Here is a 14,397-nt window from a genome sequence, read left to right as displayed (position 1 = left end):
AGAAACTGGAGAAACCCTGAGAGTATGGCCTCCGGACACCTTTTTAGCTCAGTAATGAAGTCACTCCTGAGGTTCACCCTTCAGCCAAAGATTAGACAGACCCATAAAACAAAACAAGACTAAAGGGGCACACCAGCCCAGTGGCAATGACTAGAAACAGGAGGGAACAGGAAAGCTGGTAATAGGGAACCCAAGGTCAAGAAGGAGAGTGTTGACATGTCATGTGGTTGTTAACCAATATCATAAAACAATACGTGTACTAACTGTTTAATGAGAAACTAGTTTGTTATGTAAACTTTCATTTAAAGTACAAAAACAAGTACTAAAAAACAACTTACAGCTAGATCCAAAGTGCCAACATATACCATCATAGGGTCTTTCAAATAAGACTCTGCAAGTCGACGGACGGCATGTGGCCAAGTTGCACTGGAAAGCAAGATGCACAAACATTAAAAATTTATTGTAAGTGAAACACTACTAAAAGTTTCCCTAAGTATGCTACAAACCAATTACTCATGAAAAACAAATACAGTACTTTTTATCTATTCAATCTGCAGGAGAAAGATGTGTAGTCTGCTTCCGTAAAGACTACAGCCTTGGACACCCTGTGGGGCCGTTCTACTTTGTCCTATACAGCCACTATGAGTCGGAATAGACTCAATGGCAAGGGGATGATTTTTTGGTTATCTTTTCAATATGTAAGGCAGATGTTACAAATAATGTAAATTTCACCAAGAATTGCTCAAGTATAATGAAGGTACCAGATGAAATGTTTTGAATAAATAGGTTAAAAAAACAATGGGTGACCCAAGGAAAAAAAAACCCATCCCATTGCTGTGGAGTTGATTCCAACTCATAGCAGCCCTATTGTTATGCTATGAACAGTGGGTGAGGTAGTCTTCTAATCTATGGAAATTCTAATCTATGTCAGGGTATTAGAAGGAATTCTAGTGTTAGATTAGTTTTATCTCTTGGGCTTTATAAAAACAAAAAAAAACAAACCTAGTTTTCATAAAATGACAACAGACAAAACCAAGTGTTATGCCCATTAAAAATCATTTTCAATGTACTGGTCAAAAAATGTGTAAATTCAAAAAAAAAGAATGTGTAAGTTTCTGCAACCTTATGTAACATAACAAACTAATCACCTTTTGTACCTTCAGAGTAATAAAGTGAAATCCAACTTCACTTTTCTTGAAGTGGAAAGATTATCATTTAGAAAACAAAGTATAAGAACTTAGTATATGTCCCCAAATACTATATACTATACTTATTAATGCTAATGAACACAACGATATAAGCCCAGGAGAAATTAGTCTTTATGGATCACTCAGCATCCAAACAACAATCACTGCTTCCTCAGTTTTATCTTGGGCAAAAAAAGTATTCAGTAATCAAATGTTTATCTTTAAGTACAGGTGATCACTTACTCAAATGTGAGACCCCACTATGAGACACAGTCTCTCTTTAGATGTTTATATAAAAATCTCTGTCTGTAACTTAGGAAACCCATTAGTCAAGAATAGAGCAGTCATTGTTATACTGTTACACTTGGTTGCTAAACTAAGTGATGACATGATACCTTTCACCCAAGGGTCTCAAAATACTTTCAAGTAAGGCTTGAAAATATTGTTGGAAATCAACCAAGTAGAATGGAATTCTGTTCCATTGATTTCTATTCTGCAGATAGTAATTAGGCATATACCTACCTTGTCATAATAGTCTGCCTGTCTGGACGCACATCTAATAAAATCTTCATTATCTGGGGTTCAAATCCCATGTCTAGCATCTTGTCTGCTTCATCTAAAACCTGCATTAAAAATGAAGAACATGGCTAGATTATTACGTTCTCCCTTTATGAATAGAACACTAAAAGGTAGGTTTTCTCATTTCCCCTGCTACCTAAGCCACTGATAAATTGAATAAATCTCCCACTCTTGTGCTCACAGATGATAATCGACAGAATTAGAATTTAAGTGTCTTTAGTTCCAAAGCCTAAGCTTCCTACCACATCTTCAGTAGTAGCTGGGCACAATCTAGTTCTTCAGTAGGCCCAGTGTTTATGAAAAGCTCATTAAAAAAACAAAAAACAAAAAACCTGGCTTCAGTTTTAATTCTCCACAGAGGTCAACTAAGCCATTTATAGTTATAATAACATACCAGTAGATTGATTGTTGTTGTTTTTAGCTGACTAACAAATAGTTACTAAATCTATTTAATGAAAAAATTTTTAATGTCTAAACTATCCAAATGGATTTTAATTTTCCTTTGTGTTTGCCACATTTTCCAAAATTTCTAATATAAACAGGTGTCATAATTAAAAAATTAGAATTATCTTTAAAATCCTTATTTTAACATGCTAGAGGGAATGGGAAATATTCCAAGAATCTAAAACCATTATAAAATGGGCAGCCATTCTAAAAAACTGTTTTAACAAAACTTTAGTTCTTCCTCCTCCCAGCATCCCAAACCCCTACTCCATATTTACCAAGTAGGTTATGCTTTTCAGGTTGACAAAGTTATTCATTTGCAGATCATTCAATCTTCCGGGAGTTGCAATAATGATATCTACACCTTTTGTAAGGTCTTGTATTTGTCCATCTCTATCTCCACCACCATATATACAAACACTTAATGACAACAAAAAAATCCAAGGTTCATATTCACACAAATATCCCATCACAACCCCAAATCCCAACCAACATAAGCATTTTGGATACACAGTAAGATAAAGAGTAAAAGGTATAAAAATATTAAAGAGGATCACATACCTTTGGTCATATCTGCCCCTTTCTGAGAACTATTCACAACCATCAACACACACAGTGGGGCCCCAAAGAGGCATGTCTGTATCATTATTACCTGACCATACCACCCTAGCTATAGAGAAATACCTGACCCAAGCTGAACCAATCAGATTCTCTAGATGGGGAGGATGCATAAAGCTACAATGATTAAAATATTGTAGGAATGGCCAAAAAAATGACTTACCTTTTAAGACCTTTATATGAATACTTAGAACATTCAGCTTCCACTTGAAGAGCTAATTCTCTAGTAGGTGTAAGGACTAGCATGCCAGGTCCAATCCTTTTATCTCTAGCTCTTTGGAGAGAAAATAATATTAAATTATCTGCCTCAGAAACATAATATATTCAGTGCTTTCAAGATTTGTAGTAATGAGTATCAAAGTCAGACACAGTCCCAGACATGTGTGCAACTTTTGTAAGGTGTATGACAAAAAGTTCCCTAGGTGTATTATAGACTTTGATTTACTAATTAACAATCAACATGCCTAAAAAAAAAAGTAGCTGATATTAACAAATGCCAAAACACTTCCCCTTAAGAAAAAATATGACTTATTTTCAAAGATTTAATACTGAAGAATTTAGTGATAGGTTTTTATAAATTCTTTCTAATTACAAAAACAATTCACATTCACCATAAAAAGTGAGGAAATACAGAAAAAAAGCCACCAAAAAGAAAAAAAAAAATCCCATAGCCCAGATAATACCGTTGAAGTTTAGATATAAATTTATAGACATTTTAAAAACAAAAATGGGTTATTTTATATAATCTACCTTTTCACTTAATATGGCAAATATTTTCCTGTGCAAAACATTCTCTCAAAGAATAGCATATCATATTGGATGTATAATGTATACAATTTGTACTTCCTGTTTTTCACTATCAAGGCTTTTACTAGACATTACCTATTGCCTTCTAAAAATGTTTTTGTCAATTTATACTTTTACCAGCACAGTATAAGTGGCTATTTTCTTGCATCTCTCCTAACCAATTTTTTTAGAAGCTGATCTTTAAAAATATACTTAGTTGTTGCTGAGAATATACACAGCAAAACATACACCAATTCAACAGTTTCTACCTGTACCATTCAGTGACACTGATTATATTCGTGGAGTTGTACAGCCATTCTCACCCTCCTTCTCTGAGTTGTTCCTCCTCCATTAACATAAACTCACTGCCCCCTAAGGTTCCTGTCCTGTCTTATTTTTTGAGTTGCTGTTGTCACCTTGATCCCATATAGCTAGTTCTTAAAAGAGCATAATGCTCAAGGCAGGCATTTTTTACTACTGTAGCAAAACTATTGTTTGGTTTCAATTTTTTTATTAAATATTTTATTGTGCTTTTGATGAAAGTTTACACAGCAAATTAGGTTCCCATTTAACAATTTCTATACATATTGTTCAGTGACATTGGTTATATTTTCCACATTGTGTCAACATTCTCATTATTTCTATTCTGGTTCTGTTTCCATTAATCCATTAGTCTCATATAGATGATTTTCTTTTTTAAAGGAGCACAGTACTCATGGGTGATATTGCTTATTTTATGAGCCAATCTGTTATTTAGCTGAAAGGTAACCTCCAGGAATGGTTTCAGTTCAAAGTTTAAAGGTATCTCAGGGCAACAGTTTCGGGGGTTCCTCTTGTCTCTACTGGTCCAGTTAAGTCTGGCCTTTTTTTAAGAATTTGAGTTTTGTTCTACAATCTTCTTCCATTCTATCCAAGACCATCTATTGTGTCCCTGCTCAGAACGGTTGGTAGTGGTAGCTGCGCACAATCTATTTCTTCTGGTCTCAGGATAGATGAGGCCATGGTTCATGTAGGCAATTAGTCCTATGGACTAGTTTCTTCTTTGAGTCTTTGGTTTCCTTCTTTCTTATTTGCTCCAGACGAATAGAGACCAACAGTTGTATCTTAGACGGCTGCTTGCAAGCTTTTAAGAACCCAGATGCTACTTATCAAACTAGGATGTAAAACATAAACTTTATGGACTGTGTTGCGCCAGTTGACCAAGTTGTTCCATGAGATTATGGTCTTAAGCCTTCAAACCCAGTAAACCAATCTTGTGAGGTAACTGGCTGTGTCTGGGAAGTATCTGTGACTGTGTCCCCTATGTGCTTTATATATATGAATATATGTGTAGCACAAACATGTAAATGCATATGCCTACAGGTATACCTATATGTGCACACATATGTAAAGATGTACATATAGATACCTTCCTATACACATACTTAGATACTTACCTACCTATTTAACCACTCATATATTTTTTGGTTGTTACAAAATTGTGTATGTTATAGCATTTACCAATAACGTCCCTTATTCTTGTGTACTTCTTAGTGTCATTAACCTTGGTCAAGTTGTGCACACTTCACCCACATTTGGTACTGCCTTTCCCATCACCAAAAATAACAAGCATCTACAGTCTAGAGAGTGATTCCTCCTCCCTCTCTCTCCTGTCCCTGAACCACCAAAGACCATTGATTTCTGTATGTTATCTATTTTTGTCTTTCTATAAAAATAGGATCATACAATATTTGTCCTTTTTTGATGGACTTATTTCACTCAGCATAATGTCCTCCAGATTCATTCCATGTTATAAGATGTTTCGTGAACTCATCATTTTTTTTTATAACTGCGGAGTATTGACCAATTTCTTGTTGACCAATGTAATAGATGAAAGAAACTTTAATTGCATTTTATGGTGTCTGCATCTATTAAACCCCTAAAAGAGAACTCAATCATAGGAAATCTTACAGTGGTTGAGAGTCAAGATGAATAAATCCAGGCATTAAATAGGACAATGTCTTCCCAGTTCCAGTTTGGGCTACTCCTATAAGATCTATTCCTTGAAGAACTATTGGCCATGCCTGTGACTGAAAGAGAATGATAAAGATTAAAACAAAAAATACATCTCTTTTTGCCAAGTGTCCCTCCTCTCCCAACCCCAAATTTCTTTTAACAAACATTTGTGAAGTATGTCCCTTGGTGACACAAAACAGTTTGCGCTCGACTGCTAAACAAAAGGTTGGCAGTTCAAACTGACCCAGAAACACTAGGGAAGAAAGTTCTAGTGAACTGCTTCTGTGAAGATTACAATCAAGAAAACCCTATGGAGTAGTTCTATTCTGTAACACATAGGGTCACCATAAGTTGGAATCAACTTGATGGTAAAGGGCTTGAGGAGGTGGTATGGAGTATTCAAAAGAAACAGCTGTTGTTGCTGTTAGGTACCATCAAGTCTGTTGCAACTCATAGTGACACTATGTACAACAGAATGAAACACTGCCCGGTCCTGTGCCATCCCCACAGTCGTTGCCATGCTTGGGCCCATCACTGCAGCCACTCGTTGAGGGTCTTCCTCTCTTTTGCTGACCCTCTACTTTATAAAGCATGATGTCCTTCTCCAGGGACTAGTCCCTCCTGATAACATGTCCAAAGTACATGAGATGAAGTCTCGCCATCCTTGCTTCCAAGGAGCACTCTGGCTGTATTTCTTCCAAGACAGATTTGTTTGTTCTTCTGGTAGTCCATGATATAGTCAATATTCTTTGCCAACACCATAATTCAAAGGCATTAATTCTTTTCTTCTTCAATCTTATTCATTGTCCAGCTTTTGCATGCATATGAGGTGACTGAAAATACCTTGGCTTGGGTCAGGTACACCTTAGTCCTCAAAGTGACATCTTTGCTTTTTAACACTTTAAAGAGGTCTTTTGCAGCAGATTTGCCCAATGCAATACATCGTTTGAGTTCTTGACTGCGGCTTCCATAGGCATTGATTGTGGATCCAAGTAAAATGAAATCCTTGACAATTTCAATCTTTTCTCCATTTATCGTGATGTTGCTTATTGGTCCAGTTGTGAGGATTTTTGTTTTCTTTATGTTGAGGTGTAATCCATACTGAAAGCTGTAGTCTTTGATCTTCATCAGTAAGTGCTTCAAGTCCTCTTCGCTTTCAGCAATCAAGGTTGTGTCATCTGCATATAGCAGGTTGTTAATGAGTCTTCCTCCAATCCTGATGCTGTGTTCCTCTTCATATAGTCCAGCTTCTTGGATTATTTGCTCAGCATACAGATTGAATACATACGGTGAAAGGATACAACCCTGACACAAACCTTTCCTGATTTTAAAAGATACAGTTGCTCCCTGGTTATTTAACCTCTAACAGTTAGATATCATTGTTTTGGAAAACAACCTCAGTAAAATATTAGAATTAAGGGAAGCATACCTGAATTGGTGTTGGCTTTTGAAAACCTGCCCTTTTTATGTTTTCCATAACTTCAGGATAACATTGAAAAGCATCCTCAAATTTACAGGTAGGATTAGGGATAGGACGTTTTTCACCATCTTTCAAGTCATCACACATTACATTATAATTTTCCTTCCTTTAAAGAAAAACAGAACAAAGATTAGTGGCTGCAGTTATTTTACTCCCCAAGAAAGGAACTTTTCCTAAAATTAGTTCAGGTCATATCTAGAAAGTCAACTGAGACTGATTAAAACAGACTGTCATGGAAAGTGACAGTGAAAAGCAGTAACTAACAAATAGAAAACATATTTATTTCTCTTATCTGAGAATAGTTGCAAAGGGGAGGGAAAAAAATAAAACTTATATTGTAAGTATGAATGGGCCAATGAAAGTTTCATGGATGAAAGATTATGAAGAATGGAGCCTGAAAATTATAAGCTTCACAATTCAAAATCAGATTTGGCCAACACTTGAGGGCCTACCATGTTTCAGAATCTTTATTGGGACTCTCACACATTTTCTTAATTAAGCCTCAACAATCCTGTGAAGTAGAAATTATTCTCATTTAACAGGTGATCATAAGATCTGCTACTTGCCTAAGCTGTGAGTCCTATCCTACCCCTAGAATAACTTTCTTTCTGCTATACCACGTTATGTCTTAGCTTATAACAGAGACTTTTAAAAAAAAGCTATTCCAGACAATAGGATTAAAAAGTTTGAGAAGTTATCCCAACATTCAGATATCAATTTGTCGTTTTACAACAGTTGGAAAAATAATCCTTTATCCTCTAACAGTGCTCAATAGCTACATGTGACTAAAACCTGTTGCTGTTGAGTCAATTCTGACTCATGGTAACCCTACAGGACAGGGAAGAACTAACCCATAGAGTTTCCAAGAAGTGGCAGGTGGATTCAAACTGCTGACTTTTTGGTTGGCAGCCCAGCTCTTAACCATTGCGCCACCAGGGCTCTATTTTATTAGACACAAATATGGACCATTTTCCATCACTGCAGAAAGCTCTACTTGATGGCAGTTCTCTAAAATATCTCATGTAGGATGCAATCAAGGTTTTGTTTTTGTTTTTTTTTTAAAGATCAGTAACACATTTGCCAATTTAATGTTTTTCATGTGAACAATTTAGTGACATCAATTACATTACTCATATTGTGCAACCATCACCAATATAGGCTGCAACCAAGTTGTCATTTAAATAAACATGGAAGATGTAGTCTTCAAAGGCAATCATTTCAAAATTTTGCCTCAAGAGTTAATTTAATACAATAACATAATTATACAAGAAGCTCACTTAAAACTACCCACCTCCAATTGTCTATTTGTACTTGTGACATAGAGCTTGTTTCTGCTGACTCTACATAAAAGTTTTTCTTAACTGGAGGTAAGTCTTGGAGAGAGATAAAAAATCAAATGTGATAAATATAAAAAATACACTTCATTAACACTTATACATAGTTGCAGTAGTCAAACTAAAATATACATTCTAAGCTCACTCTACATACATATAGCTTTGGACCATCTATACTTTGCCAAACTTAAGCCTGTCTCTAAGCAAAACTCCCTTTTTGGTTTGTCTTCCAATTAGATTTTTCACCCAAAAAAGAGATCTTTAATATTGAAGTTTAAAATAAAAGAAAGCATGGTTTACAAGACACAGAATCTCCACAATCAATGAATCATCTCTCAAACATAGTAGACTGACAATGTTATCTTTTCTTTAAAATTCATTCCATGTTAGGGATTAAATTTCTATTCTTATTTTACCCTCTGAAGCTACTTTTTGCTTTTTTTTTTTGTAAACACCTATCAGACCTCCCCCAAACTTAATTTGTTTCCCTGGCCCCCTATCCCAGTCCTCCCCAACACATAAAATGTCAAGGTGGCAATGGAAGCAGCAGAGATGCTGACCAAGACAGTGGAATTAATCATCTTTAGTACTTTGGTCACCTGTTAGTGTGTTAGCTTTTTCATTATTTTAAAATAGAAGACGCTATATTGCTGCCTCATTCTGATAGCCAAAATTAGTGATGCAATTTGCTGTGGAACATTATACCCTGTCTGTATGTACTGTTCCAAGTAAGAAGTTTCATTTAAAGTTAAAGAAAACACAAAGAAAAAAAAACCCTTGTCTCTTCTCAGGAACAGTTATGCTTATTTCTTTCTCATTATTTAATATTTTCCCCTTTTTAAGGCAGGAGGGGACAGGAAAGCTGGTGACTGGGAACCCAAGGTCAAGAAGGGAGAGTGTTAATACATCGTGGGGTTGGTAACCTATGTCACAAAACAATATGTGTACTAACTGCTTAATGAGAAGCTAGTTTGTTCTGTAAACTTTCATTTAAAGTACAATTTAAAAAAAAAACGAATAAAAAAAAATTTCCCCTTTTTGTTTTGCCCTTGTCAGCCAGGCACTCAAATACCAATTTTTGCTCAATCACAGCAACATTAACTTGTTGAGAACGTATTTATTCCCTTCCCATTTTCTCCTTGGGCCTAATTTTCTTTGTATTTTATTATCCTTTCAAAGTGAGTTACCTCAAATAAGATAAGGTGTAAATAAGTTTAATATTTTAATTTTACATTTATAACTTAAATACCAGCCCAGACAGAGAAACTATCGTGCCCTAGGGACTTAATGCAGCATTTTAATTTTACTATCTTCATTTTTCATATAGGTTTCATCACTAAGACTAAAAGTCATAGACATTTTTTGGAGGACAAATAGTTTAGTTCAAAGAAACCACCAACACCACATGTAACTGTTCTGATACAGCACTAACCTGCCCACTTTTGTTTTTTCCATTTCAAAGCATCTTCTCGAATTTGGTCCCAGTCTATTTCATCTTCTGTGTCAACATTGTTGTCTATGCTTACATTTCTTCCAGCAGAAGGTTGAAATGCAACAATATCTGTTAAAAATGCTTACCAAATTAGTTTCATAAACAAATCCTGCCAGTACATAATCCCAAGCTACTTTACTATTTTCTGGTTATTAACAATCAGACAATAATGCCTGAAATATAGTATTTGCATTTTTTTGTACTACAATACCATGATGATTCTCGTCATTGTTTTTGTGATATTTATCTAAAACACATTCATGAAAAAAAGTTGTGTTTTTTTTTTTAAATTTATAGGAGAAGGAAAATAGCATGAGAGCTTAGTGTGTGCCAAAATATGTCACACAAATTGCTTAATCTTTACAATAATCCTGTGAGGCAGATATTACCTTGGGTTAACAGATGAGCAAATGGTGCCTTAGGGTTAAGTTCCTTCCCAAGAAAACACTAAAAGGCAACTCTGCAATCTGAACCCAAGTTTCTGTTCTTTTTACTTCCATGCTGCTTCTGGATATAGTTCAATAATGGCTTTTTTCCCTCTAGTCCAAATAGATTTGAGATTTAAAAAATATCAGATGGGTGTTTTTCAAAATCAATGCCATGATCTAGTGAAAAGAACAGAGACAGGATGCCAAGATCAATTCTTGCTCTACCGTTAATACTGAGGTATATTAAAGGGTTATTTGTTTTTTTCAGTTATTTGTGGCTAAAAGTAAAACTGCTAGGCTTAACCACAGAGATTTCAAGTAATTTTCAAGTAATTTTTGGAGAAGTATTCTGCGCTTTCAGAGAAAAAAAAAACTTACATATATATATATATATATATATATACATATAAATAAACTATAACAGACTAGATTCATTTATGGCAGTCTAAAGCTTTGTACTAGGAAAGGAATCAGCTATTAGGGCTCATAACGTTCAAATAAATCTTGAAATTTTGAAAGGGCTTCAGTAGGCAAAAATTACTTACCAACGCTGGATTCTGAATTATAGGTTTCTTCTTGCTTTTTGACAAGAGTATCTATCACTACTTTTGCTTTTGTCTGCATCACCTTACTTCCAAAAATTTTGACTTCTGCTTCAGGATACCCTTTTATTATCTAGAGACAAGGGAGAAAATGGGTAAGACCAAAATCCCTTCACCCTCCTCCCCTAGCAATCACTCAACTTCAAATAGTATAAAAGTATCAAGGAAATATAGTATTGCTATAAATCAATATGTCTGAATTTCTAATCTTTGAGGTAGATGCTATTTATATTCACTCTGGAATTTACCTTCTGGTTGGATGAAAGAAGCAGGATAATCTGTAAATTAAAAAACTACTGTACCAGCTATGGAACAAATTCAAGCAATAATGACAGGTGGAAATGTAAGGTATTAATCTGACAGGTGGCATCAATTACTTTGAATCTGAGTTCACGCATCTATAAAATGGTAATAATGTATGTTTGGCTAATTGTACAGAATTGTAGGGATGGAATAAATTAACCTATGTGCTAGGTAGATAAGAATTTATTGAACTGTCAGGTTACATAAGTAAAGTTTTAGTTTGAGGGGATGCTACACTTACACATGTTAAAGGCAAACCTATAAGGCTGATAAAACCACATTTTGAAGATGGACTCTATAAGCAATATCTTTAAACGTGCATAATCTCAGATACTCTCATTCATTCAATAATATTTGGCTAGAAACTACTATGCACCAGATGATATCTTAGGCTGGTGATTCAAACAAAGCTTATCATCTGCAGGGCTCATAGACACAACACTATAAATGCTGAAATGGGAAAATTATGAGGTGCTGAGAGGGTGGAGAAAGGACACCTAACTCAGAAGGGGAGGAGGAGGTCTTAGATTTCCCTAAAGAAGTAGTAAGTAAGCTGACCTGAAAGATGAGTAAGAGTTACCTGGCAAAGGATAGGGGATCAGGAAGCAGTAAACAGTGTCCACGAGGGAGTGGGGGAATGGAGTGTAGAAGAAGAGGCTGGAGAGGCTAGCAAACATGCCAGATCAAGTGGACCATGTTAAGGAATCTTCACTTCTGAAGAGCCTGAGATGCCATGAATGGTTTTTATGCAGGAGAGGGAGAAGAACACATGATCTGTGTTTTAGAAAGATTGCTTTGGTCATTGTGTTGAACAGTTAGGTGAATAAGACTAGAAGCAGGACAGTTAGGGGAGGCTACCCCACATGTTGACAGTCTCCTTGATAAGTACAGGAAATAGAAAGGACTTAGTGATACTTGGTTGTAGGATAATGAGAGAAGTGCCACGGAGATTTTTGGCTTAGGAGCTTGGTGAATTATGCTGCCATTCACTGAGATTAGGAACACAGGAATAAATCAAGGTTTGAGGGAAAGGAGTCAGGAAGGGGGTCATTTGGACATAGAGATTATCTTTAAAGATTTTTACCTCCAACAGTCACAAAACCTAGACCTGGAATGGACCACAGCTTGGGTGAGTTCTTGAAAAGAATGACAATCTGAAGCACTCTGGCGATTTACCTAAGTTACCACAGTATGTTAATAACTGAGCAGAAACTAGAGGTAGGTCTTGGTTGCTGACTGAGTCTAATGCTAGGTTAGAAATGAACTATGCTCTTTTAGGGTTCAAAAACACATATCATATACATCACTTACCTGTATTTTGGTGTTTGTTGTACTTTGGATGTCTCTTATTTTTGTCCCGCCACGACCTGTTTTTAAAAATAAAGGAATATATGCCTGTAAATTGAAATCAGTAAAGGGGATATACCTACTTTCCTCAAAGAACTTCTCTAGTTTCTCCCCAAATCATCCAAAGGCTCCTATGGTGCAGTAATCACTTTTAGTTTGAAAAAGGGAAGCAAGAGCTTTGTATTCCAAATCTTGATGGGTATTAGGAAGAGGCTCTTTTCCCAGAAAGATCGATACTAAGGCTTCTATATCAGCCCACACAAAAATTAATTGAATCCAGATCCGTGTCAATTCAAGTGGGTGCTCTCCAGCACTGCAAAGGGGCTTGATAAATATTTGCAGAACTGAGTTAAAGACTTACGTGATTTAATGCAGACTTGATGACTTTCATTTATAGAGAATCCTTCAGATCTTTGAGCTTGAGCCTCCTGAGGGGCCAATGAATTTCTGGCTGGTCTAGCAATCAGCCTACAAAATCTGTTCATTTTCTAAGAAACAGATTTTTTTTTTTTTTTTTTTTAAGGTAAAGCAAATTTAGCCTTATGGGCAAAATGTTGGTATTTATCATTTCAGTCCTAATCTCAATAAATGGGGCAAATCCCCATCTAACCATTTTACATGCCTTTCAGAAAATAAACTTGTAAGACTCAAGATGTATTAAGAAAAAAGATCCCGTTTTCCAGCAGATAAAGTACCATATACAAAATTAAAGAAATAAAATGCAAGATATGGCCAATGCTCTGCACAGCCCTGTAATAATATTCTATATCTTCTTTCTTTTGCTAAATGGTGCTCAAATAGAATAATTTCAACACTGTTCTGTTGTTCATTTGGGGATAAGCTGTCAAAAGGCCTGATCTTTTTTAGTAGTCATCTTCATCCGAACAAAGGTACTATAAACGCTCTAAGAATTGCTCTCCCAAAACATCATCTCTAAAAATTATTAAAAGGTGCATAAGATAACATTTTAGCACCAGAAGATCTTACAAAAAGAGACCTTACTCTCATTAAATGGCAGCTAATTGGAAGCGAGGAGAGTGTGGCGGGGATGCCCAGCCCAGGCCCCGCCCCCAGCCCCACCCATTCTCCGCCCTCCTCACCCATCCTCCTACTCTCACCGATCACCACGCCAACCAAGTCGTTCTTCAATCCAAAGCAGAGCGGCGGTTCCTGGGGACCAGCGGCCGGAGATTCTGGGGGGCCGGAGGTGTCCCTCCAGCTGCCAACTCTGCCACCTCTGCCACCCCTGCCGCCTCTACGGGCCCCGCGACCTCTTCGATTCGGCTCCTCCGCCAGCCTCCGCTCCGGAGCACGGGACACTGCCGAGCTTCGGCGGGAAGCAACGACCCTGGAGGAGGCGTTGGCGCCTGTTTCTTGTCTAGACATGGTTCTGAAAAAAGGATCAGGCGCGTCTGACGACCTTCCCGTCCGACTCTGCACCACCTGACTCAGCGGTCGTAGGGCTGGTCTAGCGGCTGATGGACCACAGCATCCACGCAGCCGCTACTTAAGGGGCCCGCGCGAGGCTCGCCCTGCCCCTACCCCCGCCTCATTTTGGCCGCGCAGCCATTGGCCGACAAGGTGTCGTAGGCGGGACCTTCATGGCTTGACCAATCCTCTCTCTTAATCGTGGGAGCATACCTTGAACAGGTCAATGCGCAGACCGTGTGTTCTTTGCAGGCGTGGGAGCGCTCACTTTGCGCGTTGCCCCACTAAATACATACCCCTGGTATCCCGCTTCTCAGTAACTCGGAAACGTTTTTCACAGTGACTGACAGATAAGAATTTTCTTTTACAACGTG

At 37.0% G+C, this 14,397-nt stretch overlaps 1 protein-coding gene across 1 annotated transcript in view; it reads right to left on the bottom strand.

The window, feature by feature from the left end:
- Positions 1-13,981, bottom strand: part of DDX43 (DEAD-box helicase 43) — a 30,797-nt gene extending 16,816 nt beyond the window's left edge. The window contains exons 1-11 of the mRNA XM_004381378.1: positions 13,714-13,981; positions 12,560-12,615; positions 10,889-11,018; positions 9,856-9,984; positions 8,381-8,462; positions 7,039-7,195; positions 5,565-5,683; positions 2,992-3,102; positions 2,489-2,630; positions 1,710-1,810; positions 339-426 (exon numbers count right to left, since the gene is read on the bottom strand). Coding sequence (XP_004381435.1) covers positions 339-426; positions 1,710-1,810; positions 2,489-2,630; positions 2,992-3,102; positions 5,565-5,683; positions 7,039-7,195; positions 8,381-8,462; positions 9,856-9,984; positions 10,889-11,018; positions 12,560-12,615; positions 13,714-13,981 — 1,383 coding nt within the window. The remainder of the gene's footprint in view (positions 1-338; positions 427-1,709; positions 1,811-2,488; positions 2,631-2,991; positions 3,103-5,564; positions 5,684-7,038; positions 7,196-8,380; positions 8,463-9,855; positions 9,985-10,888; positions 11,019-12,559; positions 12,616-13,713) is intronic.
- Positions 13,982-14,397: the final 416 nt, after the last annotated feature.

Source organism: Trichechus manatus, unplaced genomic scaffold (assembly GCF_000243295.1).
Source record: "Trichechus manatus latirostris isolate Lorelei unplaced genomic scaffold, TriManLat1.0 scaffold00083, whole genome shotgun sequence".
Taxonomy (NCBI): Eukaryota; Metazoa; Chordata; class Mammalia; order Sirenia; family Trichechidae; genus Trichechus; species Trichechus manatus.
This window is presented reverse-complemented; position numbering and strand designations above follow the sequence as displayed.